This window comes from Artemia sp. Qi Xiang Cuo, chromosome 21, assembly GCF_049724085.1.
Source record: "Artemia sp. Qi Xiang Cuo chromosome 21, ASM4972408v1, whole genome shotgun sequence".
Taxonomy (NCBI): domain Eukaryota; kingdom Metazoa; phylum Arthropoda; class Branchiopoda; order Anostraca; family Artemiidae; genus Artemia; species Artemia sp. Qi Xiang Cuo.
Genome location: NC_142814.1, coordinates 8597698 through 8624349, shown reverse-complemented (window position 1 = coordinate 8624349; position 26652 = coordinate 8597698). Strand labels below are relative to the sequence as shown.

Sequence of the window (26652 nt, the reverse complement as noted above, 5' to 3'; positions counted from 1 at the left end):
AAGGCATAGAGCTTTCGAGCACTACACATGTTAATTTCTGCTTGTTTTGAGCTTGACTCGGTTATCTATTTTATTTTTTGATCGTTTTGGGTTCAATTTATTTTTCAATGCTAACTAGTGGAATTTTTATGATCTATAAATTATTTAGTTTTATTTTATTGGTCTTTTTTGGTTTAACTGGAGTTCTTTACATTTCATTAAAAACTGGGGTTTTGTCTTAGGACGCTAACCTTCTATAGTTTTAGAGGCTAACTGTATTTTTACTTTGTTTTAATATTCGGTAAACTGCAAATTTATACTTTACCTTGGAAAGGCATAGAGCTTTCGTGCACTACACATGTTAATTTATGCTTGTTTTGAGTTTGACTCGGTTATCTATTTTATTTTATGTTCGTTTTGGGATCAATTTATTTATCAATAATGATTTGCGGAAGTTTTACGATCTATAGATTATTTGGTTTTATTTTATTGCTCTTTTTTTTTGGTTTAATGGAGTTCTTTACATTTCTTTGAAAAACTGGGATTTTGTCTTAGGATGCAAACCATCTATAGCTTTAGAGGTTAACCATATTTTTACTTTGTTTTAATATTCAGTAAAATGCAAATGTATGATTTACCTTGGAAAAGCATAGAGCCTTCGAGAACTACTCTTGTTAATTTCTGCTTATTGTGAGTTTGACTCGGTCATCTATCGTATTTTCTGTTCGTTTTGGGCTCAATTTATTTTTCAATGCTGATTCGCGGAAGTTTTACGATCTTTAGATTATTTGGTTTTATTTTATTGCTGTTTTTGGGTTTAATGGAGTTTACATTTCTTTAAAAACAGGGAATTTTGTCTTTCGACGCAAACCTTCTATAGTTTTAGAGTCTAACTGTATTTTTACTTTGTTTTAATATTCAGTAAACTGCAAATTTATGCTTTACCTCGGAAAGACGTAGAGCTTTCGAGCACTACTCTTGTTAATTTCTGCTCGTTTTGAGTTTGACTCAGTTATCTATTGTATTTCTGTTCATTTTGGGTTCAATTCATTTATCAATGCTAATTTGAAGAAGTTATACGATCTATAGATTATTTGGTTTTATTTTATTGCTCTTTTTTGTTTGATGGAGTTCATTACATTTCTTTGAAAACTAGGATTTTGTCTTAGGACGCAACCCTTCCATAGTTTTAGAGAATAACCGTATTTTTACTTTGTTTTAATATTCAGTAAACTAAAAATTTATTTTTACCTTGGAAAGGCAAAGAGCTTTCGAGCAATACTCATGTCAGTTTCTGCGTGTTTTGAGTTTGACTCAGTTATCTCTTGTATTTTCTCTTCGTTTTGGGTTCAATCTATTTATCGATGCTGATTTGTGGAAGTTTTACGATCTAGTTTCTTTGATTTTATTTTATTGCTCTTTTTTTGGTTTAATGGAGTTCTTTACTTTTATTTGATAAACTGAGAGTTTTGGTTTAGAGCTTAGAGTTTTGAGTTTTAGAGTTTTGAGAATCTTAGCTTAGACTTTTAGTTACGAGTTATAGTTTAGTTTAGAATTTTAGTTTAGCGTTATAGTTTGGTTATAATTGGAGTTTTATTTTAGTTTTAGTTAAGAGTTTTAATTTAAAGTTTTAGTTAACAGTCTTAGTTAAGAGTTTTAGTTTAGAGTTTTAGTTAAGAGTTTTAGTTTAGTTTTAGTTTAGTTTAGAGTTTTAGTTTAGTTTTAGTTAAAAGTTTTAGTCAGAGTTGTAGTTTTGTTTTAGTCAAGAGTTTTACTTTAGAGCTTTAGTTTAGTTTTATTTTATTTTAGTTTTAGTTTAGCGTTTTTTTTTTTAATTTTGAGTTTTAGTTAGAGTTCTAGTTTAGTTTTAGTTTAGAGTTTTATTTAAGAGTTTTAGTTTAGTTTAGTTTTAGTTTAGAGTTTTAGTTTAGTTTTAATCTAGAGTTTCAATTTAGATTTTTAGTTTAGTTTAGTTTTAGTTTAGTTTTAGTTTAGAGTTTAGTTTAGATTTTTAGTTTAGAATTTTGTTTAGATTTTTAGTTTAGAAGAGAGAGTTTTCGGGCAGAAATACACCTATTTCATCTTTTAGATATTCGTTTCTTCTCCGAAATGTCTCAGTTTCAGATTTTCCTCTTTTTATACTGTCATTTTCGCTCATTTTATAGTCGGTTATTACCTATTATTTATTCAACTATTGATGTGTGAACGCAACGGGGGACTAGGGGCCACCCCCTTCCAGATAGGTTTGAAAGATCTTTAGGATAACTTCAAATAATCAAATCTTAAAATGTATTTTTTGGTCTTTTAGTGCATCCTACTTTGGAAAAATCCTCCGAAAGTCACTACCCCTAAGAGGTATGTCCACCTGTGTTATCAAACTGTTCCGCATTGTTCATTTATCGCAAAAAGCTTCTTTTTCCTGGAAGAAGGTCGAAGTTTATCAAACAGTTCGTTTTCAACCTTGTTGGAATTGTTTACTTTTTAAAATCATAATACAAAAGACTGTTAAGATGATTAATAAAAAAGCTCTAATCATGCATAATCCTTCTTCTGGCAAAAAATACAATGTTTCGAATGAACCCTCTTACGATATTCTAGAACCACTGGGTCGATGAGAAGAACCGAATATCTAAAAGATGAAATAGGTCTATTTCTGCCCGAAAACTCTCTCTTCTAAACTAAAAATCTAAACAAAATTCTAAACTAAAAATCTAAACTAAACTCTAAACTAAAACTAAACTAAAACTATTAACTAAAAATCTAAACTAAAACTAGATTAAAACTAAACTAAAACTAAACTAAAACGCTAAACTAAACTAAAACTCTAAACAAAAACTCTTAAATAAACTCTAAACTAAAACTAAACTATAACTCTAACTAAAACTCCAAAATAAAAAAAAAACGCTAAACTAAAACTAAACTAAACTAAAAATAAACTAAAGCTCTAAATTAAAACTCTTGACTGAAATGAAACTACAACTCTGACTAAAACTTTTAACTAAAACTAAACTAAAACTCTAAACTAAAGCTAAACTAAAACTCTAAACTAAAACTCTTAACTAAAACTCTTAACTAAAACTCTTAACTAAAACTTAACTAAAACTCTTAACTAAAACTAAACTAAAACTCCAACTATAACCAAACTATAACTCTAAAATAAAACTGTAAACTAAAAATAAACTATACCTCGTAACTAAAACCCTAAGCTAAGACTCTAAACTAATACTTTAAACTAAAACTATCAGTTTTTCAAACAAAAGTACAGAACTCCATTAAACAGAAAAAAGCACTAAAATAAAATAAAAGAAACTAAAGATCGTGAAACTTCCACAATTCAGCATTGATAAATAAATTGAACCCTAAACGAAGAGAAAATACAATAGATAACTGAGTCAAACTCAAAACAAGCAGAAATTAACATGAGTAGTACTCGAAAGCTCTATGCCTTTCCAAGGTAAAAATAAATTTTAGTTTACTGAATATAAAAACAAAGTAAAAATATGGTTAGCCTCTAAAACAATAGAAGGTTAGCGTCCTAAGACAAAATTCCCTGTTTTTAAAGAAATGTAAACTCCATTAAACAAAAAAAGAGCAATAAAATAAAACCAAATACACTATAGATCGTAAGACTTCCGCGAATCAGCATCGAAAAATAAATTGAACCCAAAACGAACAGGTAATACAATAGATGACCGAGTCAATTTCAGAACAAGCAGAAATTAACAAGAGTAGTTCTCGGAAGCTCTATGCTTTTCGAAAGTAAAGCATAAATTTGTATTTTACTGAATATTAAAACAAAGTAAAAATATGGTTAGCCTCTAAAGCTATAGAAGGTTAGCATCCTAAGACAAAATCCCAGTTTTTCAAAGAAATGTAAAGAACTCTATTATACCAAAAAAGAGCAATAAAATAAAACCAAATAATCTATAGATCGTAAAACTTCCGTAAATCAGCATTGAAAAATAAACTTAACCCAAAACAAACAAAAAATAAAATAGATAACCGAGTCAAACTCAAAACAAGCATAAATTGACATGTGTAGTGCTTGAAAGCTCTATGCCTAACCAAGGTAAAGTATAAATTTGCTGTTTAACGAATATTAAAACAAATTAAAATACGGTTAGCCTCTAAAACTATAGAAGGTTTGCGTCCTAAGACAAAATCCCATTTTTCAATGAAATGTAAAGATCTCCAATTAAACCAAAAAAGACCAATAAAATAAACCCAAATAATCTATAGATCGTAAAAATTCCGCAAATCAGAATTGATAAATAAATTGGAACCAAAACGAACAGAAAATACAATAGATAACCGAGTCAAACTCAAAACAAGCAGAAATTAACATGTGTAGTGCTCGAAAGCTCTATGTCTTTCCAAGGTAAAGCATAAATTTGCAGTTTACTGAATATTAAAACAAAGTAAAATACGTTTAGCCTCTAAAACTAAAGAAGGTTTGCGTCCTAAGGCAAAATCTTGGTTTTTCAAAGAAATGTAAAGAACTCCATTAAATCAAAAAAGACCAATAAAATAAAACCGAATAATCTATAGATCATAAAACTTCCACTAATAAGCATTGATAAATAAATTGAACCCAAAACGAACATAAAATACAATAGATGACCGATTCATACTCAAAACAAGCATAAATTAACAAGAGTAGTGCTCAAAAGCTCTATGCCTTTCCAAAGTAAAGCATAAATTTGCAGTTTACTGAATATTAAAACAAACTAGTAATACGGATAGCCTCTGAAACTATAGAAGGTTAGCGTCCTAAGACAAAATCCCTGTTTTTCAGAGAAATTTAAAGAACTCTATTAAACCAAAAAAGAGCAATAAAATAAAACCAAATAATCTACAGATCGTAAAACTTCCGCAAATCAGCATTCATAAATAAATTGAACCCAAAACGAACAGAAAAAACAATAGATGACCAATTCAAACTCAAAACCAGCACAAATTAACAAGAGTAGTTCTCGAAAGCTCTATGCCTTTCCAAGGTAAAGCAGAATTTGCATTTTACTGAATGTTAAAACAAAGTAAAAATACGGTTACCTTCTAAAACTATAGAAGGTTTGCGTCTGAAGAAAAAATCCCAGTTTTTCAAAGAAATGTAAAGAACTCTATTAAACCGAAAATAGATCAATAAAATAAAACCAAATAATTTATAGATCGTAAAACTTCCGCAAATTAACATTGAAAAATAAATTGAACCCAAAACGAACAAAAAATAAAATAGATAACCGAGTCAAGCTCAAAACAAGCAGAAATTAACATAAATAGTGCTCGAAAGCTCTATGCCTTTCCAAGGTAAAGTATAAATTAACCGTTAACTGTATATTAAAAAAAAGTAAAATACGGATAGCCTCTAAAGCTATAGAAGGTTTGCGTCCTAAGACAAAATCCCATTTTTAAATGAAATGTAAAGAACTCCATTAAACCAAAAAAGTCCAATAAAATAAAACCAAATAATCTATAGATCGTAAAACTTCCACTAATCAGCATTGATAAATAAATTGAACCCCTAACGAACAGAAAATAAAATAGATAACCGAGTCAAACTCAAAACAAGCATAAATAAACATGTGTAGTGCTCAAAAGCTCTATGCCTTTCCAAGGTAAAGTATAAATTTGCAGTTTACTGAATATTAAAACAAAATAAAAATACGGTTAGCCTCTAAAAGTATAGAAGGTTTGCGTCCTCAAACAAAATCTCAGTTTTTCAAAGAAATGTAAAGAACTCCATTAAACTAAAAAAGACCAATAAAATAAAACCAAATAATTTATAGATCGTAAAACTTCTTCAAATCAGCATTGAAAAAATAAATTGAACCAAAAATTAACAGAAAATACAATAGATGACCGAGTCATACTAAAAAAAAGCATAAATTAACAAGAGTAGTGCTCAAAAGGTCTATGCCTTTCCAAGGTAAAGCATAAATTTGCAGTTTACTGAATATTAAAACAAAGTAAAAATACGGTTAGCCTCTAAAAATATAGAAGGTTTGCGTCCTAATACAAAATCTTTGTTTTTCAATGAAATGTAAAGAACTCCATTAAACCAAAAAAAGAGCAATAAAATAAAACCGAATAATCTATAGATTGTAAAACTTCCGCGAATCAGCATTGAAAAAATAAATTGGACTCAAAATGAACAGAAAATATATTAGATGACCGAGTCAAACTCAAAACAAGCAGAAATTAACCAGATTAGTGCTCAAAAGCTCTATGCCTTTACAAGGTAAAGCATAAATTTGCAGTTTACTGAATATTAAAACAAAGTAAAAATACGGATAGTCTCTAAAACTATAGAAGGTTTCCGCCCTAAGACAAAATCCCAGTTTTTAAAGAAATGTAAACTCCATTAAACCAAAAAAGAGAAATAAAATAAAACAGAATAATCTATAGATCGTAAAACCTCCGCGAATCAGCATTGAAAAATAAATTGGACTCAAAACAAACAGAAAATATAATGGATAACCGAGTCAAACTCAAAACAAGCAGAAATTAACAAGAGTAGTGCTCAAAAGCTCTATGCCCTTCCAAGGTAAAGCATAAATTTGCCGTTTACTGAATATTAAAACAAAGTAAAAATACTGATTGCCTCTAAAACTATAGAAGGTTAGCGTCCTAAGACAAAATCTCTGTTTTTCAAAGAAATTTAAAGAATTAAACCAAAAAAGAGCAATAAAATAAAACCAAATAATACATTGATTATAAACTTGCAGCGAATCAATATTGCTTAACAAACTGAATCCCGAAATGGACGGGAAATAAAAAAGATAACCGATACAAAGCAGAAACAAACAGAAATTAACAAGAGTATTCCTCGAAAGCTCCGTGCCTTTCCAAGGTAAAGTATTAATTTGCAGTTTAATGAGTAATAAAACAATGTAAAAATACGGTTAGCTTCTAAAACTATAGAAGGTTTGCGGCCTAAGAAAAAATCCTAGTTTTCAAAGAAATGTAAAGAACTCCATTAAACCAAAAGGAGCAATAAAATAAAACTGAATAACCTATAGATCGTAAAACTTCCACTAGCTAATTTAAAAAAGAAGGACATAAGAATGTACCCAATGAGCCCTTGAGTGACTCCCCACCCCCCTAAAAAACATTAAATTTTTCATAAGTCTCCTACATTGTTTAATATTTTCACTAGCTAATTTGAAAGGAGCTTTGTTTCACTCCTAAGAAAATGAAATAACTTTTTGTCAAAATTAGATATCGCTAATATTGCAATCTATTCTGGTGGAAATAAGCAAGATTGTTTCACATGCCGGTCTATAGAGAACAAAGAAAGATTCAACGTTTTGTGAACGTCTGCAAGCTGTTTCCAGCCAAGAATTTTAGTAGAACGGTCAAGAATGTGTTTGGAAAAGGACACTTTCGCTGTGTCTTAGTTTTATAGTATTGGTTCTTTAAATATTGGATTTTATTTGTGGAGGGTTGTATGAATAGCTGATGCGCTAAGAATCGTAAATAGAAATATTTATGACCAGGAAATATTTTTTGGCCCCTGGGGATAGGGGTGGGTTGGGACTAAAAAAAAGGGTAACATTCTAAATGCCATATTTGAAAATTTGAGGTAAAAAGTAATAGAATTGGATGCTCATACCATCTGCTTGTCTAAATCTTGAAAGATAAGGTCAAAGTTGACGTTCTGCTAAATTTTTTCTTACACATTTTTAACTCTTAATTTGAGCCTCTATATTGAAAATTGGGGGGGGGGGTCCTAAAAAAAAGCTGGAAGGGTGGGAAGGGGTCTGGGGGGTTGGGGAGATTTGGTCCCTGGAGGCTGAGATCCATTGTGGTTAGAGTCATTGATGTTTCATACTCATAATTCTCTCACTAGTCCAATATTGTATACTTGTGTATTATAGCGACCACAGAGTTTCATCCCAAATCATCCTCTAAAATGTCCCGAACTGTTTCACCCAAAAATCCTAAAAATGTCGATCAATTTGTTTCGCCCAAATAATCCCCTAAAAGTAATTTCTGAATGTTCCTTTTTTTGGCATCCTTTTGTGATGTAAGAGAAATTTTACGGCAAACCATTGACCTAGAAATAGGTGTCAATGATCTTGTTCCGTTAGACTGGTTATAGATGGCAGCAGAGGTGCCCCACCCGGAGTCAATAATGGGTTCCTACTGGCATGAGCCCAAAGCCATTCGAAAAAAATTCCTTTTTTATCCCTTTTACGGTGCAAACAAATATATTTTTCTCATTTTTCTTCTACATTGGGTCCTTTTTGTGCATGGACTTAAAGATATAAGTTTTGAACTGATACGAAAAATAGCTTTCGGCCTTTTTGGGGCCACATTTTATTAGTTAGTCTTTTCAACGGTTAGGTCTAATTAAATAAGGTCCCTTTTAACCTCAGGGACACATGAACATGAGTTTCAAACTGATCAGGGACACATGACATATTTCTTGCCAATCAGAAAAAAATTGACCGTTTTCAGGACCCATATTTAGGGAGCCTATTCCCTATTGGGACAAAATATTGGCTTTTTCGGGCCTGATTTTAGGGTGAAAATTTAACTTTCAATTTTTTCTCATGTACTAGGGTTCTTATAACCCATGGATTTAAGGATATAAGTTTCAAGTCGATCAAAAAGATCTATCCTGTTTGAGGGGTATGTTTCCCAAAAATTTAGGTGTTTTTAGACATTAGGTTCTCGTTGACTTAGAAACTTGCAGTTTCTAGTTTCAAGCTGATAACAAAGAAAAGTTTTTTGGCACTCTCCAACCGTTTTGAAGTAAATTTTTTGATTTTTTGATAAAGTAGATTACAACAGTAGATTTTTGAGAGAACCAATATTTTTTTTTTCCATATTTCCTTTTGTATTAGGCTCCCCGTATACTAAAGATTCAGGTTTTGAGCTGACGTAAGTTTTCGATATAATTTTTCTGATACCAATTTTTAGCTGATTGGAAAAAAATAAGGCTGTTCTAGTGCTAGCCACTAGGGGTTCGTAACCCCAAGAATCTTTTTTTTAGCACGCGGTTATTCTTGACCCAATTACTTCCAACTGTAAGTTTCAAACTAGTAAGAGGCAAAGAGAAGTAGTTGGCCATTGCTGGGCCCCCTAGAAGCCATCACCTCCCCAAAAATGTATGATGTAGATAATTTTGAAGACTATACTGTGTTTCCATGACGATAAATAAAAAGTTCAAATAGGGATAAATCTTTTTAATAGACTCGCTTCCTGTTTTGCTTTGAAAAAAAAAGGCTTTTAAGTAATATGTAGTTATTTTATTTTGTATATAAATTATTCTTTTTAAATGTTTTATTTTAGTATTACTACTGATGACCGTCACTGCATATGTGACCGAAATACCCAGTATTTTTTTGAAATTTATCACTGTCTATTAAACGGATTCATCCCTGTTTGAACTTTTTATTTAACAAAAATTTAAGTTCCTTTGGGCTCCATGGAACAAGCCAAGAAATTTTAGAGCAAATCGGAACCAAAGATCAAGCATGTCTGCCTCTTTTTTACACTATATTTAAAAAAAATTTACATTCTTACACTTTATTTTACATATTTTACACTTTTTACATTTCTACATTTACTATTTTACGTTATATTCTTGCACTATTTTGTTTTTACAATTTTTTTCATCTATCAGTGAAAATCAGCAAGCTACATTACTTACGGTTCTTTTCTCAGGGGGCTAGGTTATGTCTGAAGGCATATTTATTGGATCTTTTTAATAGACAAAAAAGATCACAGGAGGAAGGCAGTGGGGCCCCTTAAAATTTTTACCTTTCAAAAGGGAAGTAAACTTTTTAAATTCAATCTGATACAGCCCCTTCACAAGTTTATACAATCTTACATACCATTAAACGTGACCAGAAAAGGTTTTTCATTATAAAAGGGAGGCACTCGGCTCTTTACTTAGGCAAAGCTAGACAGGGGCGGATCCAGGATTTTTTTTAGGGGAGGAGGACGCAAAATAGGTTGACCTGAAATTTTTTTTTTGGGGGGGGGGACGAAAAATAGGTTAATCAAATAAACTTGCATTAGGAGCAAGTTTAATTAACGCAAACTTGAGTTAATTAAGTAAACTACAATACTTTGGACTAAGTTAGGGGGCGCGCGCCCCCGCATCCCCCTGGATCCGCCACTGACGCTAAATCGTTGCCCCTGATAAACGAATTAAAAATTGGCATAAAATCAAGAAAGAGGTTCGCATGAGAGTAAAGGGTATATTCAAAATTTAAGCCTAAAATATGATACAAAAATTTTACGACCGCCCCCCCCATCTCCATTTAATCTAATGATTTAGGTTTCAGGGGAGGTGAGAACCCCCAGTAATTAAGATAACTTCTACCCGTTGAAAGTTTTGGTATTGCTCTTTACTTTCAAGAGGAACACTTGTTTGGTTTTATGTTCTGTCCTTCGAAAGGGATTCCATTTATATAGATTCCATATTTCCATTAACTTCCATATCCAAATAGATTCCATTTATAGTTTTCACAACCCTACTACACCCTAAGAATAAAAAGATCATATATAAATGCTTTTTATACAACCATTCAAAAAATTAAATTACGATTTTAAATATCTTCAGTTTATTGGAGTTATTTGTCTTATGGCTTTCAAGAAAATGACAGAGTTTTCAGGTAAGTTACCATTTCTTTTTACCATTTTTTGCCAAACTTTGCTTTTGAGGTTGATGATAAAGTTTTCATCGTGTTCTTCTTCCTCTTTCAATTTTTTTCTCTTCCTTTTTCTTTGCTGGAGATATACCACAAATTTTACCTAGATACAATTTAGTTCTACCTAAGTAACAAGAAAAATAGATAATTGATGAATTTTCTTATTTTATTATGGTGACTAAATTGGGCATAAGAAATGTAATCTTGATGGACAGGAGGTTCTAAGCTCCAGGGCAAGGTCAATTTGCAAATGGAGATGAAAAAAATGAGTAGCTACCTGTTTGGCGTTTCAGTCTCCTTTCAACTTTGGGTGGTTTGGGAAGGCAAATAGGAGCTACAAATCCTGTAAATAAATAAATAAATAAATAAATAAAGAAATGAATAAAAAGAACTTGAAATATTTTTCACAAAACCCAGAATCAGCAAACTTTTCAATTATGGAAAAAAATCACCAAGCTTATAAATCGCTTGGCCTATAGTCATTGTCACAAGCCCTCCAGAATGCCAAACCTTCAGCAATTAATTATGATGCATCAGAATTAATCGTATGTAGTCGAAGATATTAATCAGATTAATCAGTTGCATCAGAATTAATTCTGATGCAACGCAGCATTTTGATGTAATATTAATTGCGTAGCTAAAGTATTTCTGGAACAACGAAATGGTTCATGTTCAGTTCAGTTAGCTAGGCCTCCTGCCGTGTGCTACTCGGCTAAAGAGTGACGCCTCCTCCATCCACTTCGGTCCATTGGAAGGGTTTGCGCTTCACTTGGTTTGATGTTTGCCATCGCTAGGAACTCAGATACGCTGTCGGACCATCGCTTCTTTGGTCGGCCGCGAGGTGGCTTCCAACCGGCTTTGACAGGGTTAACGTCGAAGATCATCTTTGCAGGTAATTGCGGGGGCATTCGAAGTAGATGTCCAAACCACCGTACGCTCGGCTGCTTGGGTAGAAAAATGGGACTGCTTGGTGAAAAGGATTTATGGATATGAGATAAAAGATTAAACATGTTTTTGGATACATCTTTTAGTATTAAGATAAAGTCAATGAAAACTCAAATCCTAACTAAACTAATTAAAATTTAACAGTCACTCCTCCTCAGAAGAAAACACCATAAAATCCTGAAAATAATTTTTGAAGATTCTAAAATACTTACTTATATCATTCCTAAAAACACTTCGTTTTCCTTTACTCTCACCGCCCCCTCAAAATATCCAAATTTGGCGATACGTCTCTAAAAAAATATCTTAGCAAAAAAAAAGCTGTTGCTAAAAGTTACGATAACAAAACTACTTTCATGTGCCAGTGGAGTGAGAGGGAGAGAAATTGAGGAATATAAATAGAGATAGAGAGAGAGAAGAAGAAAGAAAGGGAGGGAGACTTACTTGAAAATTTCACAGGCTTAACTAGTCTGACAAGAGCAATATCATGGTTCAAAGGGCTTGGTACGTTAAACTCAGGGTAGATGACAACTTCCGAAATAAGGCTGAATATCTGTGTTGTATCGACTTTGAATAAGTTCTGGTCCCCCAAAAGAACACCCACATCTGAGATGTTGCGACTGCAATAAAAACAAGTATTAAATCTGGAGTTAAGCAGGGTTGTGTTCTATCCCCCTTGATATGTATTATTTTGATGGACTTTGCATTAAGGAGCACAGGAAAGGCAATGGGAGACCACGGAATCAAATGGAGAGGAAAATCTTCCCTGGACATAGATTATGCTGATGATTTAAGCATCCTAGAGGAAAGTTTGAGCGAAATGAATGAACTTTTAGAGGTCTTGCGAGTTCAGGGTATTAGAATAGGTTTGAAAATTAATGTTAAGAGAACAAGTCACTGAGGCTGGGAACAAATGATGATTAAAAGGTGAGTTTAGGTGACTAAAGGGACGATCAATCGGACAGCCGCACTTACCTTGGTAGTATCATAGGCAGCGCGCTAGCGCTGCCTAAGTAAAGAACGATGTGGCCACAATGTGTTTTTTTTCTTCTTTCTTCTTCTTCTTCTTCTTCTTCGACAGGCACTTCATATCGAAGGAGTTGTCGTAGAAACTTCGAAAAGGGCTCATTCGATCGGAAATTGGGGTAGCTAGTGCCCTTTTTAAGAGTGGAAAGTGATTGGAGGGCAACTAGCCCCCCCCCCGCTCATCATTCCCCCAAACACATCAAATCAAAATTTTGAGATAGCCATTTTGTTCAGTGTAGTTGATTTCCAGATAGAAAATATCTTTTTGAGTAGGATACTCCCCAATAACCCTCAGGGCAAGGGTTTTAAGGTATGCTCTGGGGACATATAAGGTTTTTATAGAAGGTGTTGTCTTAATAACTTCAAAAAAGGCTCATTAGATTGGAAATTCAAAGGCCTATTGCCTTTTTTGATAGTTGAAAAAGATTGGAGGGCAACTAGCCCCCCCCCCCCCCACGCCCATCATTCCCCCAAACACATCCAATCAAAATTTTGAGATAGCCATTTTGTTCAGTGTAGTTGCTTTCCAAATATAAAATATGTTATTGAGAAGGATACTCCCCCACAGCCCTCAAGGCAAGGGTTTTAAGTTATGCCCTAGGGGCAAATAAGGTTTTTAAAGAAGGTGTTGTCATAGAAATTTCAAAAAAAGTTTATTTGATTGGAGATTCAAAGGGCTAGTGCCCTTTTTAATAGTCGAAAGTGATTGGATCCCAAATCAAAATCAAAATAGCGTAAGTGTATCCATGCTATCAAAGAAAGTAAACAGATTTTTTTGCGAATGGTATCAAGTTTTCCATTTCAGGTCAACTAGAGGAGATATGTAACTAAATTAGACAGTACTATTTGTGTCCAGATTTTTAAAAGGGTGTATGTATTTAAAAATTGCTGAAAATTTTTCTCCAGCATACAAATAGAACGCCAAACTATAAAGTCTTAAAAAACGAAATGATTTAAAGTGTTATTTTCTTTTTCCCTGAAAAGACTGTCAATATAAAACGAACAAAAATAAATTAAAAAAACTTTTTCCACAAAAAAAGTTTTTCAAAGAAAAGTAAAGAACTCCATTAAAAAAAATTAGCAAAAATACAATCAAAAAATCTACCAAGGATGAAACTACCACAAATCAGCATCGATAAATCAATGAAACCCAAAACGAACAGAAATTACAATAAATAACCGAGTCAAACTCGAAACAAGCAGAAATTAACATAAGTTGGGCGCTAAACCCCTATGCCTTCCCAAGGCCAGAACAAAATTTGCACTTTACTGAAAAAATACAAATGAATGTGCATTGTCAGTTTTAATATACATATACTAATATTTAGTAATCAAAATGTTAATATTACTTGATTTATTACATTTATAAAAGTAATAACATTTATATTTTTTTCAGTAAAGTGGAAATTTTGTTCTGGCCTTGGGAAGTATTGGGGTGTAATGTTCGGGAGTCACCACTTATCGGTGCAAAAATGGCGCAAAAAGGTTGCTATGCCACTTACTCGAGGGGGAGAACCCCTTGTCGGCCCGAATTTTAGTGGGATCCCCGCTCTTACCCCAACGGTTCCGTGTCTATCGGGTACGTCTGTGCCCGATTTACAATATACACTGCCTTAGGGTACTATAGCGTGATCGAATGGTCCCAGGGGCCACTTTAAGGCCAAGGGTTACCGGTAATAATTCTAACTGTCTCCTTCGACTCGACATAGGCTAAAAAAGTCAAAGATTATAGAGTATAAACAATCTTACTGTAATCAGTCACGCTACAAAAAGGAACTCACTAATTCACACTTCCAATTCTCCAACTTGCTCAGCCGGCCACGTGCCTGCGAAGGGGTAATGGGGTGGTGGGTGAATTTTTCCAGCCAATCCAAGGGCTTACTAATTACTGGTCAAACATCCCCAACTGCGCACTTAATACCTCGTGGTCTGTGTAAACCACTACGCAATTAAAGAAGGACAGAAAATGGCGCCACCAAAATTAAAGGAAAATTAATAATTATTACTTGGGGAAAAGAATAATTAAGGGACCAAAAGGAAAGAATCTGGGAAGTACATTTATCTGAACAAACTGGGACCAAGGGTTCCAACACCTCCCTCCTAAGATAAATGGCCGCTACTCCAGTGGATTGGCTGGAAACTCAGATATAAAATAAATAACATTAAACTCAAAATTACCAAACTTGTATCTTCTCTTCTTTCTTCCGCCAATGCCTGTACTTCCACCGCTTGGCTCAGGATTCTTCGTCATCCCCACGTCTATACCGTAGAACCACCATGGTCTAGATCGTATAGCATCTGCATTAGGTTTTGAAAGTTGTAGTCTCCAAGATTCGTAGAAATTCATTGTGCGCAGCACAATCAAAAACAAAAATTTCTCGCTCTCACGAATTTACATTTGAGAGGAGCAAAGAATCAGTTTCTAGCACTTTCGATGATGTCAGCCATCATGAGAAATTTTGGCTGCACTAGCCCTTTTAATTTCCATCTGTGGAAACAACCCCACATATCAATAAAAAAGTAAATTGCCCCTTGGCAGAATTTCAAATAATCTAAGGCCGAAAATGCAAAGGCCTGTGAAAACGATAAGGGTACTGGGAATGAAGTAAAATTTTTAGCGAACCATGAATTGCCTTTTTTCTGGGTTCTCTCTCCTGGGATAATTAAATGAAGAATATGCGTTGATGCTAATTGAAGATGAAACTTAGATACTGAATATGGTTTTCCGAAAATAATTGTGGATTCCCATGAAGAATAACAACTATGAATAGGGCTACTGGACAAAGGTTTGGGTGAAGTATGAAATGACTGGGAGAGAGTATTCCCCAAGGGCTCCATATCAGAGAGGCAAAATCTCGGTAAAGGGATTACAACTTGTCCGCCAGTTGTGCATTAAGGAGAAGGACAATCTTTCGCGACTTCCCAAAGGGAATCTTCCCCAAAGGACCCCCCCCCGCATTAAGGATTGTCCTATCTTTTTAATTGATAGCACCAATCTCAGTTTTTTTTTCAAGGTTTTCCAATCCGCATCGACATTCCATACCTCCCAATTTTCCCCTAACCCGTTGTAGGTCATTCATCTCTATTTTGTAACCATCTTGTTTTATTCCCCATGGGTATTTGACCTCTTTTCTCCCTCTATAATTTATGTTATCAAGGCAAGGCCCATCCAACATTTTATTTTTCTCCCTATTGTTTATGTTTTCAAGGCACAGCCCATCCAACATTTTTTTTTATTTTTTGCCACTGCAGGCTGAATCTCCAAATTTTTTTTTTTGCATTCCTCTTTTCATCTCTACTTTTCTCAATTCTGTCATTCACGCAGAATAATAAATCCTCATTAAATCTGATTTGGACTCCAGTGTCCACCATCTTTGACTGCATTTCTTCATTGTAGCTCCGTTTAATATCTCTTTTCTCTCTTTTACTTCTCTTTACTTTTACCGCAGAAACAAATATAGTCGTCATCAACTGGGAATTGAACTCCGACATTTGGTTTTTCTTATTGTACTAAAATTTCCCGAATTTTGTGAGGAAAAGCGCGTACAATAGATTTTGTCTCATTTTTCTTTGGCTCAATCAGTGTTTCATTCTGGCCTGTACTTGTTAGCGTATCATATTCATTAAAAGTGTTGTCAAGTTTTCTATTATCTGCAAATTTTCCTGAAAAATCATTTTCGCGCGTCTTATTTTCAATATTATGTTGTCTATTTACTTCCGCATCCCATTTTTGTAGATTATCAACATTTTGAACACGCGTATCAAGTATTTCGTTTTTCCGACAGGGTGGCACAGCCTCCCAATTTGTTTTATGGGCAGGTCCGCATCCCCCCGTAGTTAATGGGGTATTATATTTTCCCGTCGTAGTGTAGTTTTTTAGTTTTTCCACTGCTAAAGAAGTCGCTTCTAGGGATAGGAAACTTCCGAAATCTACCAGGTCTCCTCCTACTAAAACATCCACTGCTAGAGTAGGTACTAAACCTATTTGCATCGTTTTCCTTTTGACTGTACCGTCCTTCTTTAAAAGTTCTATTCTTACCCAAGAAGACGGGCATGGGTGCTTGTCTCCATAATAACATAATGTTGTAATCTTATTTTTATGGTCTATCTCCGTTCTATTAATTAGGTCAGTTCGTACATAGGTTTGGTCACTGCGGGAATCAATTGCCATTTCTACTAATTACCCGTTCAATTTTCCGTATATTTTATGTGACTCTGCAAATGCGTAATTTTTTTCCTTATTATGGGTCATGACCCAGGCTGTCGTTTTATGTGGTTTTTGGTCTTGTTTACTGGGGCAGTTTCTTGCAAAATGCTCCGTGGTGTCACAGTTATAGCAAGTTAATTCTCCATGCGCTGTGTTATAGTGCCTATTTTTGTTATACTCTCTATATTGAAATATGTCTGTCTCCTCAACTTCCTCTCTCATTTCGGTCCACTTATTTGCCATTTCCGCCATTTCTTCGCTTGTTTTTGGGTTCTTTTCTTTAAAATATAGTTTCAATTCTCTGTGGGTATTTTCTAAAAATTGCTCCATTACTGTTTTATCTATTATTTCCTTTATCTTTTCTTTTATTTTTTCCGGGTCTTCTAACATTCTATAGTTTACTAACTCTAGTCATTTTAAACACATATCTTTCAATTTGTACCCCTATTCTTTATAAGTTCCGTTGTCTCGTCTTCTTTCGCTTCTAAACTTTCTTTGAAAGTGCTCGGGGGAGAGTTGAAACTTTTCAAAAGTGGCTTGTTTTAGTCTTTCAAAATCTTTTGAGTAGTCCATTGGTAATGTTTATATGCAGTTTGTGCTTTGTAGTTAGGGAGGGGATGAATTCTTGTCACCCAGTTTTTTCTCGGCCATCCGCTTAGTTCCACCGTTTTTTTCAAAATTGTATATGTATAAATGTACATCTTCATTTTCTTTCATTGGATGAAGGTTTATTGTCTGCATTACCTCTACTGTAGACGATCTCTGAGGTTCTTGGGAATTTCTCCCTGCAATCATTTGCCTTAGTTTTCTTCTATCCTCCCTATCTGCCTCTTCCTTTCGTTCTCTATCTATTCTAATATTCTCTTCTCTCTGCTCTCTAGCTATCCTATCTTTCTCTCTTTCTTTTCTATCTTTCTCTCTTTCTTTTCTATCTTCCTTCTCTTTTCGTTCTCTGGCGATCCTCTCTTTCTCCTCCTTTCGTTCTCTAGCTAATCTGTCCTTCTTCATGAAATTTAATAGTTGTTGTGTCATATCTATTTGATTGCTTTTTTGCGAACTCCTGCTGGAAATTGAGCTTCTACTACTCCTGCTATTTGGCCTACTATAATTCTCACTGTCTTTATATTCTCTTAATTCGTTTTCTGAGTCTGCTCGTTGTATAATATTTTCTCTTGCCCGCAACTCCCCACTTTTTGTTCCTCCTCTGAAGGGTGAGTTGGTTTTGTTTTACCCGTACTTTCATGTAATGATTTTCCCTCATGTATTATCGCCACTGTTTCTTTTGTTCGGGTTTCTCTATCTGGGAATAATTCTTTCTGAATTTGCCTTAAACTTTTTTCTTCATCCCTGGTTCGTACCGGGGATCGCTCTATTACTGATTTTTTTTTTGAAGATATCCTCTTCACCCCTCTCAGAAATATCTATTTCACCTGTTCACTGATATATGGTTCTATCTGATGGTGTTTTTCTTAGGGTATTTCCAGCGGGAGTCGCATACAATTGTGTGTCTGAATTTGATTTTTGTTTTACCGCGGTAGATCTTGTCTGAATTCTCCGTTTGTCCGCCATTATATCAAGGTTTACTTAACGTCTTCAGTCCAAATGAAAATCCTTTTATCAATGCAACTTCCGGTCTCTCGCGAAAAATTGCTGCGTCTCAAATAGCCTTATGTTTTTGCCCACTAATTAGTTGCGCGATATATTGATTCATAAATTTTATTCCCTATCCATCCAACTAGGCAAAGCCAAGATAAAAAAATTTCTTTGCGATTTTTTTTTCTATATATGTAACCACAATAGGCTACTCTTGTAGGCTAAATTACTTGTCTCTTCGAAAACGCGGAATTCTTTTACTGTCAGGTTTACTGATAGGACTTTTAATTGCTGCCACCACTTATTGGGTTGTAAGTATGGGGGTCACCCCTTATTGGTGCAAACATGGCGCAAAAAGGTTGCTATGCAACTTACTCGAGGAGGAGAACCCCCTTGTTGGCCCAAATGTTAGTGGGATTCCCGCTCTTACCCCAACGGTTCCGTATCTATCGGGTATGTCAGCGCCCGATTTACAATATACCCTGCCTTAGGGTACTATAGCGTGATCGAATGGGCCACTTTAAGGCCAAGGGTTACCGGTAATATTTCTAACTATTTCCTTGGACTCGACCTAGGCTAAAAAAGTCAAAGATTATATAGTATAAAAAATCTTACTGTAATCAGTCACGCTACAAAAAAGGAACTCACTAAATCACACTTCCAATTCTCCAACTTGCTCAGCCAGCCGCGTGCCTGTGAAGGGGTGATGGGTGAATTTTTCCAGCCAATTTAAGGGCTTACTAATTACTGGTCAATCATCCCCAACTGCGCACTTAATACCTCGTGGTCTGTGTAACCAACTACACAATTAAAGAAGGACAGAAAATGGCACCACCAAAATTAAAGGAAAATTAATAATTATTATTTGTGGAAAAGAATAATTAAGGGACCAAAAGAAAAGAATCTGGGAAGGACATTTATCTGAACAAACTGGGACCAGGGGTTCCAACAGGAAGGCATAGGGGTTTTGCGTCCAACTTATGTTAATTTTTGCTCGCTTTGAGTTTGACTCGGTTATTTATTGTAATTTCTGTTCGTTTTGGGTTTCATTTATTTATCGATGCTGATTTCTGGTAGTTTCACGCTTGGTAGATTATTTGATTTTATTTTTGCTCATTTTTTGTTTAATGGAGTTATTTACTTTTCTTTGAAAAACTTATTTTGTGGAAAAAGTTTTTTAATTAATTATTAGTAAAGATGGTTAAAGCAGTGAAGATGTTAAAAGTAGAATAGCCACAGCTGATGGTGATTTTTCACAATTAACAAAAGTTTGGAAGAATAGGAAGATAAGTCTGCAAACTAAGATTAAAATAATAGAAGCTACAACGATGACAGTAGTAAAATATGGCTCTGAAGCATGGGCGCTTTGAAAAGCGGATGAAGATTTGCTAGATGTTTTCCACAGAAATTGCTCAAGGATTGTTCTGGGTACCCGGCTGACTGACCGTATTTCAAACAATAGGCTGTACGAAAAATGTGGTTCAATACCGCTCTCTAAGGCTATAATGAAAGAATTGTTGAGGTGGCTAGGGCACGTTGTGCGGATGAAGGATGACAGATTGCCGAAGATTGTTCTTTTCGGCCAACCGTTTAGGGCTAAACGGAAATCAGGTCGTCCTCGTCTAGGGTGGGAGGACTTCATTAAGAAAGATTTAAGGAAATGGAAACTTCGTGGGAGGGTGTAAAAAGGGAGGTTTTAAATAGATTGGGATGGTAGAGAAGCGTGCGTAGCTCTGCTGACCTCAGGCGGCTTGGTGCTGCGGTGAATTATTAGTAGTAGTAGTAGTAGTATTGGCTGCAGGTACGGATGCAAATTAACTTATGGTGATACCAATTTTAGAAGACCGTGTATGGTGTTTAAAAAACTAACAGTTTAGAGAGGGTTTGGAATTTTTTATTTGGAAAAATATGAATTAAAAATAGAATTGAAACGTTGTAGGGTAACAATTAATAGAACAGTCATAAGCTTGTTCGTTTTTATTTTTTAATAGCTGCTATATATTTATTTGAGGAGGAGCCTACAAGATGCTACTTTTTTAAGATTGCAACGCAAGAAGTACCACCATTTCGAAGTTCTGCCAAATTGAAGATAAGCAGAAATAGAAATTAGAAACGTACATATTTCCAGATACAATGAGCAGCAGTGAGAATGCAGTCAAAAAATATTAAAATAAATAACTGCTGCAGAAGAATGTGGGTTTTGTTGTTTTTTTATTATATTTTTCACAGCTCCACCAAAAGTGATGATATGCTGCTAGTCCTGGCAATTGTCTCACTTTTTATTTTTGAGTTATTTGTTGTACCCTCTCTTGAACCCCTCATGAAAAGAATTTTCCAGGACTATCTCTGCTGGCGGTCATTCCACGCTGCGATGGGTCATCGGTTTTAGCAGTAGATGAATCTCTGAATTTAATCCGAAAGACTTCCCTCTCCCCAAAAAATAATTGTGGCTAGAAAGTACACTTTTGTAATGTATTCGTAACCATGGGGAATTCAACAGACTATCCAAGTCTTAATTTGAAATTAATACAAATAAGAAAATAATTGTTCTTTGTCTTAAAAGTAACTGTCTATTTTTGCTTATGAAGGGACGCACGAGATGCATTCATTTTGGGGTACAAAAAGTCCCAAGATTTTGACGTTATTTTATTCAAAATTTATGCTAAAAAATGAGCATATATATACATATATGATAAAAAACAAAATCATTTGTCTCTCTAAAATATGTTTTTCTTTGTTAAACTAGTTCTGTGGCTCCTCATTAGTTAACCTGATTTCTTAACCTGGCTTTAAATAGCCAGGCTATTTTTATTTCAGAAATGAGGAACGATGTGACTGGCTAGCAAAATTACATAACAAAATAAGCAAATGTAATTAAAACACACATTTTAATAAACACAAAATTAAAACACACAATTTTGATATACACAAAACACACATACCTTGAAATACAATGAGCAGCAGTGAGAATCCAATCTGGGGAGACAACTGTACCACCGCAGATTAAGCAGTACTGGCGTGTACCGTAGCGAGTATCTCCGCAGCGATAAATCATCGCAACCTTAAAAGTAAACACTAATGGTTAAGTGAATAGTTTCGGCAGTTTATAATATAACACTTTACTCATATAGGAATAATATTTGTATGTCATGGTAATCTAATAACCTTAACTTTCTATTAGCACTATTTGGCTACATTGAAAAAAGTCATGATAATTATTTTGAAAGATACCTAGTTAAAAGGCTGCCAATAGGGTTTTCTATAACTACCAACAGGGGCGTCACTAGTCTTTTACCTTTGGGGGGGGGGACGTCCAAACTGTGCTGACGAATTAGGGTTGGCGCCGACGACAGCCGACATTTGTTACTTCGTTTTTTAGGTGTTAAAATAATGCTTATTAGTTGCAGAAAACTGTTTTATATTGTAGGGAAAAACTCGAGCATAAAGGTAAATCAAGACACAGAAAATAAGCTAAACTTGAAGGGTGCACGGCTTTCAACTTTCCATTTTTCTACTAGTAGGTTGAGGTCAATTTTTTCCAGTAGTAATTTTTCCCAAAGTCAATCGTTTCCCACAGTTGACCTCAATCTGCTCTTGACGATTTTCATCTTGCTAAATATTCGTTCACCTTTGGCCAATGTCACTGCAATAGTTTCTGCAAAAGTGAATGCTCTGTAAACTAAAGGCAATCCTCGTCTGTTCTTTTTCGCTAGAGAGCACAACTTGGAAAACTCAATGATGCTTCCAGTACTTTTGCAAATCTTTCCAAAGAGAACGATAATGTTCCCTCTGTGGGTTAGGCCTTTTAGGCATTGAATATTTCCTCCTAACTTCTTGAAAATATTAACTTGTGTTCCATCAAAGCGCCCACTCATGTTACTTGCAAAATCATAGCATTGAAATGCCAGTTTTTCTTCATTGATACGAGCCTTTCGCAAAACTTGTAGAATTTCTTCTGCTATATCGGCTCTTTTCTTTGACTCAGAATCTACAATGACGAGTAAACGCTTGTTAGCAGATCCCTCTCTATCAAAGTACCGTACACCTACAGATAAACACTCTTCATGGCTGACAGCGAGTGTTTCATCTGCAAAGATCCCAAAGAAGTCATCTTCATTAAACTCTGCTATGATTTTTGAACTAGCGCTGTTCAAGCAATCGCAAATAATTTATTTTGGCTGCTACACAACAGATAGCTGGTGACATTTGGCTTCATCTAGTTTTTCATTCGATGGTCCACTTCGATGTTGTGTCTCCAAAGAAGATTGGCTAGCAAGAAGATAGATCAATGATGGTAATATCTAGCAACGTGTATATAATGGACGCCCTCTTTCCGTTTTATTTCTAACTCTATATCTTTCATTAGTTTTTCCTTATTAACTAAGCTTGGCAATAATTTATCTCTCTCAATAAAACAAATAATACCACTTACAGAAGCTTTGTGACCGTTTGATTTGAAGTGAGTGACAAAAATTTCAGCCTTGGTGCCCTTGCTTCATATTCTGTGCTAGTTTCTAGTTACTGTTATAAATGAAGAATCTTTTATTCTGCATTCGTGGCCAAGTCCAGTTGGAAACAACGAACAGGCAAAACAGTTGCCTAAATCTTTCTCGACACTATACTCTAGGTACGGGTACTCATTATACCAGTTTCCAACAAACCGCGACAGGTGTTTGGAATTCTGGGATTGGATTTCCTCGCTCTTTGAAAAATTGATTTTTGGATGAAATGGTCCTAGTTTGATAAGCTTCAGCTTTTCTGAGTTTGAATTTTTTTCTCATTTCAGCTATTCTGAGTTGGAGCCCGGGACTGTGCTCGACAAGATTCAAGCTTGCTGTAAACTTTTGGCTTCAGATTCTACTCGTTCCATTCTTCACAATTTCTGAGAATTGAATTTCTCTTACTGATTAATAAGCCAAGTTCCATATTCGCTGATTGCCCTGTGTTTAGCTCTTTTATTACAGCGTCTAATTCGCTAGTGATGGAATTCAAACTCAACTTCAAGTGTCAGTTTTTGTTGCTAACTCGGCACAGTCAATAATGTAAGAAAGAATAGCGAAGATATTGCTTATTCCTCCGTTTCTTCGGGATCAATTTCCGAACAGCGAACTTCTTCCAATATTAGTTTCTTTCACCAGATTCCACAGTGTCAGACCTGAGAGGATAAGTAACTTCGATTTTTTAACCACATCTTCTTCTATTCAGAGTCTGAATTTGTCAAGTATGGAGCAGGACAAACTTCCTCAAGTGATGTCTGAAATGTTACTTTGATTTCACCACTGTTATTTGTCTGTATTTATTTTACTCATTCGAAAAAATTGAAAAGCTCGAAATGATTTCATAAACTTTTATAAGGAAACCTGGCCGTAGTTCTAAATAACCTTAGGATAACCTCACAATTTTATAGGCTCATGAAATAGCAAAATATGTCAGCTGTTTCCAATATTTTGGAAAGAAACAACAATATTTCCCGTCTTTGCCCGACAGAAGTTTTTTCGACAGAATTTCGTCGACTTGCTCGACAGAAGTTTTTTTATGATGCAGTAATGAACCAACAAAATATGAGGTTTTTGTTGATTTCTCGCAGATGAAGCAGTAAATTTCGTATTCGCCCGACGGAAGTCTTTAATGACGTTAGATTGGACCGACTGTATATCAGGTTTTGTAGGGCTTGGCTCAACAAGTCGTTTTCTAGGGGGCGATTGGTTTCTGTCGAGTTTGCGCAGATGAAACAGTAAATTTTGTCGTTCTTCGCCCGAAGAAAGTTTGTTATGACATTACATTAGACCGACAAAATACCAAGATTTGTTGGGATCCGCTCGACTAGTCGTTTTTTAGGGGGCCAATAGGATTTTGTCGACTTCGCGCACATGAAGTAGTAAGCTTTGTCGGGCTTGGCCCGGCCAAATCCCTTCCAGAAGCTTCACTTTGCTCCAAAAGGTAGGAACCTTTGTCGGGCAAAGCCCGACAAAAGTCCTGTCTGAGGACCTTCAGGAGGGAGCTGCCAATACCCCTCCTCTTAGTAGCATCCCTGACCACCAATTCTTAGACCTAGAACTAGGCTTGTACTCGAGATTTTTTTGGTGGGAAGGGTGGATAAAAAAAATAATAATTTGATAATCTTAATAAGAAGTGCCGGAAGGACGTGCCCAAGGTCTCCCTATGCGCGTCTCTGCACTGGACACTTTTGTATTTAAGGAGTCTATATTTCGCTGCATCTAAGAAAATGAGACCCTTTTAGATCTAAAGATAGCAAACCTTAGCAATTCCAGCCCTAGTTTTATATATTTTGAGCTAAAGCTTGAATACACATCTTCTGCCTTACGCAAACGTATTACTGACGATTGGAAAAAAATGCTACAAAAGTAGAATGTTGCTCATTGACATTTTTTTTTTCTCTTGCCTTCATTGATAGTTGAGTTTAAAATAGGACCACCGCAGACTAACAAACATTGTTGTTTTAAATTAGAGGCAACCCATAGCCGTTAATTTGAAAGGAGAATTTTACTGCAAGAGTACCTAAGAGTTCCGTTAGTATCATACAATCACAGAGTTAGATAAAACAATGAATATATTTTGGATTATTTATTAGTGTGAGCAACCTAACATATTATACCTGCGGATATAATTATCACCGAACCCTTCTGTGTTTGAATTCCATCTAGTATGGCTTGCGAAGGCAAAAACTTCGGCCCTTTAGAGTAAGAGTCCTTGTATAAATGAAATCCTTTCGGTCGCCCTACCCAATCATCCAATTCTAATAGTCTTTTTGTCAAGCTCATAGCTAAAGACTGTTGCGACCTAACCATAGACTAAGGGAAGTAACACCCTTATTAGTTGCAAAATTTCTGGACATATATTTGTGAAAATTCAAAATGCAGCTAATGGCCAATCCAAATTTAAAATTTATATTCAAAGTTAAATTCATAGTTTTACAACTTGAGGATCAATTTAAACTTATATAGTAGATGCCACGATAACTGTACCGTTCATATTTTCATATCTTCTCACATTCTTATTCTTACCCTTCTTATCTGGATTATTGCTATATTCTTATTCTAACTCATCAAATCTCAACGACCTTAAAAGTTTAACAAGACATAGCATAAAGAAGGTCATTAAAAAAAAAAAAAAAAAAAAAAAAAAAAAAACTGTTACAAAACTAGAATGTCTTCTTCTTTCACTGTCAAGCTTTTATTTTATGACTATAATACAAGCATTTTTAGGGGATTTCTGGTTCTCTTTTGGTAACAATATAGTTTCTCAGATGCTGAATCTAATCCAATCAATTTAGTAAATTTAAACCAGACAAATACATTAAAGTGATTAGTGCTATGTACGAGAATAACACTGCTACGATTAATGAAGGAAACAAGGTTAGCAGCTGGTTTCGTATTAAATCAGTAGTTAAGCAGGGTTGTGTTCTATCCCCATTTATATGGATCATATTGACTGACTTTGTCTTAAAGAACACAGGAAAGGCAATGGGAGAACACGGAGTATAATGGGGAAGAAAAACATTCCTGGACTTAGATTATGCTGATAATTTAAGCATCCTTGATGAAAGTGTGAGCAAAATGAATGAATTTTTAAGAGGGAACAGCTTCACTTACCTTGGTAGCATTATTAATAAAGATGGTGGGTGCCGTGAAGATGAAAGTAGAATAGCCAAAGCTCATGGTGTTTTTTCACAGTTGAAATAGTTTGGAAGAATAGGAAGATAAGTCTGCGAACCGAGATTATAATATTGGAAGCTACAGTGATGACAGTGGTCAAATATGGTTCTGAAGCATGGGTGCTATGAAAAACGGAGGAAGATTTTCTAAATGTTATCCAGAGAATTGTCTATGGATTTTTTGGGTACCCGACTGACTGACCGTGTTTCAACTAGCAGACCGTTTGGTTTAATGTTTGCGAAAAGTTTGGTTTAATCCCACTTTCTAGGACTATAATGAGAGAAAAACTGAGACGGCGAGGGATATTTCTGTGGACGAAGGATGACAGATTGCCAAATATTGACCTTTTTGGCCAACCGTATAAGGCTATACGGAAAATAGTCATCCACGGTTGGGGTGGGATGATGATGTAAAGAAAGATTTAAGGGAAATAGGATTCCAGGGAGGGTGTAAAGAGGGAGGCTTTGAATAGACTGGGATGAGGGAGGGGAGCGCGTAGTTTTTGTTGGCCCCATGCAGCTTGGTGCTGCGGTGAGTTAATAGCAGTAGTAGTAGTTTCCATATT

The 26652-nt window shown here is 34.9% G+C and overlaps 1 protein-coding gene across 2 annotated transcripts in view; it reads right to left on the bottom strand.

Annotated features, from left to right (window-relative positions):
- LOC148939210 (venom serine protease 34-like) overlaps positions 1 to 26652 on the bottom strand; it is a 185278-nt gene that overhangs the window by 15815 nt on the left and 142811 nt on the right. For both annotated transcript variants that reach the window (XM_089107272.1, XM_089107271.1), the window contains exons 8-10: positions 21354 to 21472; positions 12030 to 12205; positions 10921 to 10986 (exon numbers count right to left, since the gene is read on the bottom strand). In XM_089107272.1, coding sequence (XP_088963398.1) covers positions 10921 to 10986; positions 12030 to 12205; positions 21354 to 21472 — 361 coding nt within the window. The remainder of the gene's footprint in view (positions 1 to 10920; positions 10987 to 12029; positions 12206 to 21353; positions 21473 to 26652) is intronic.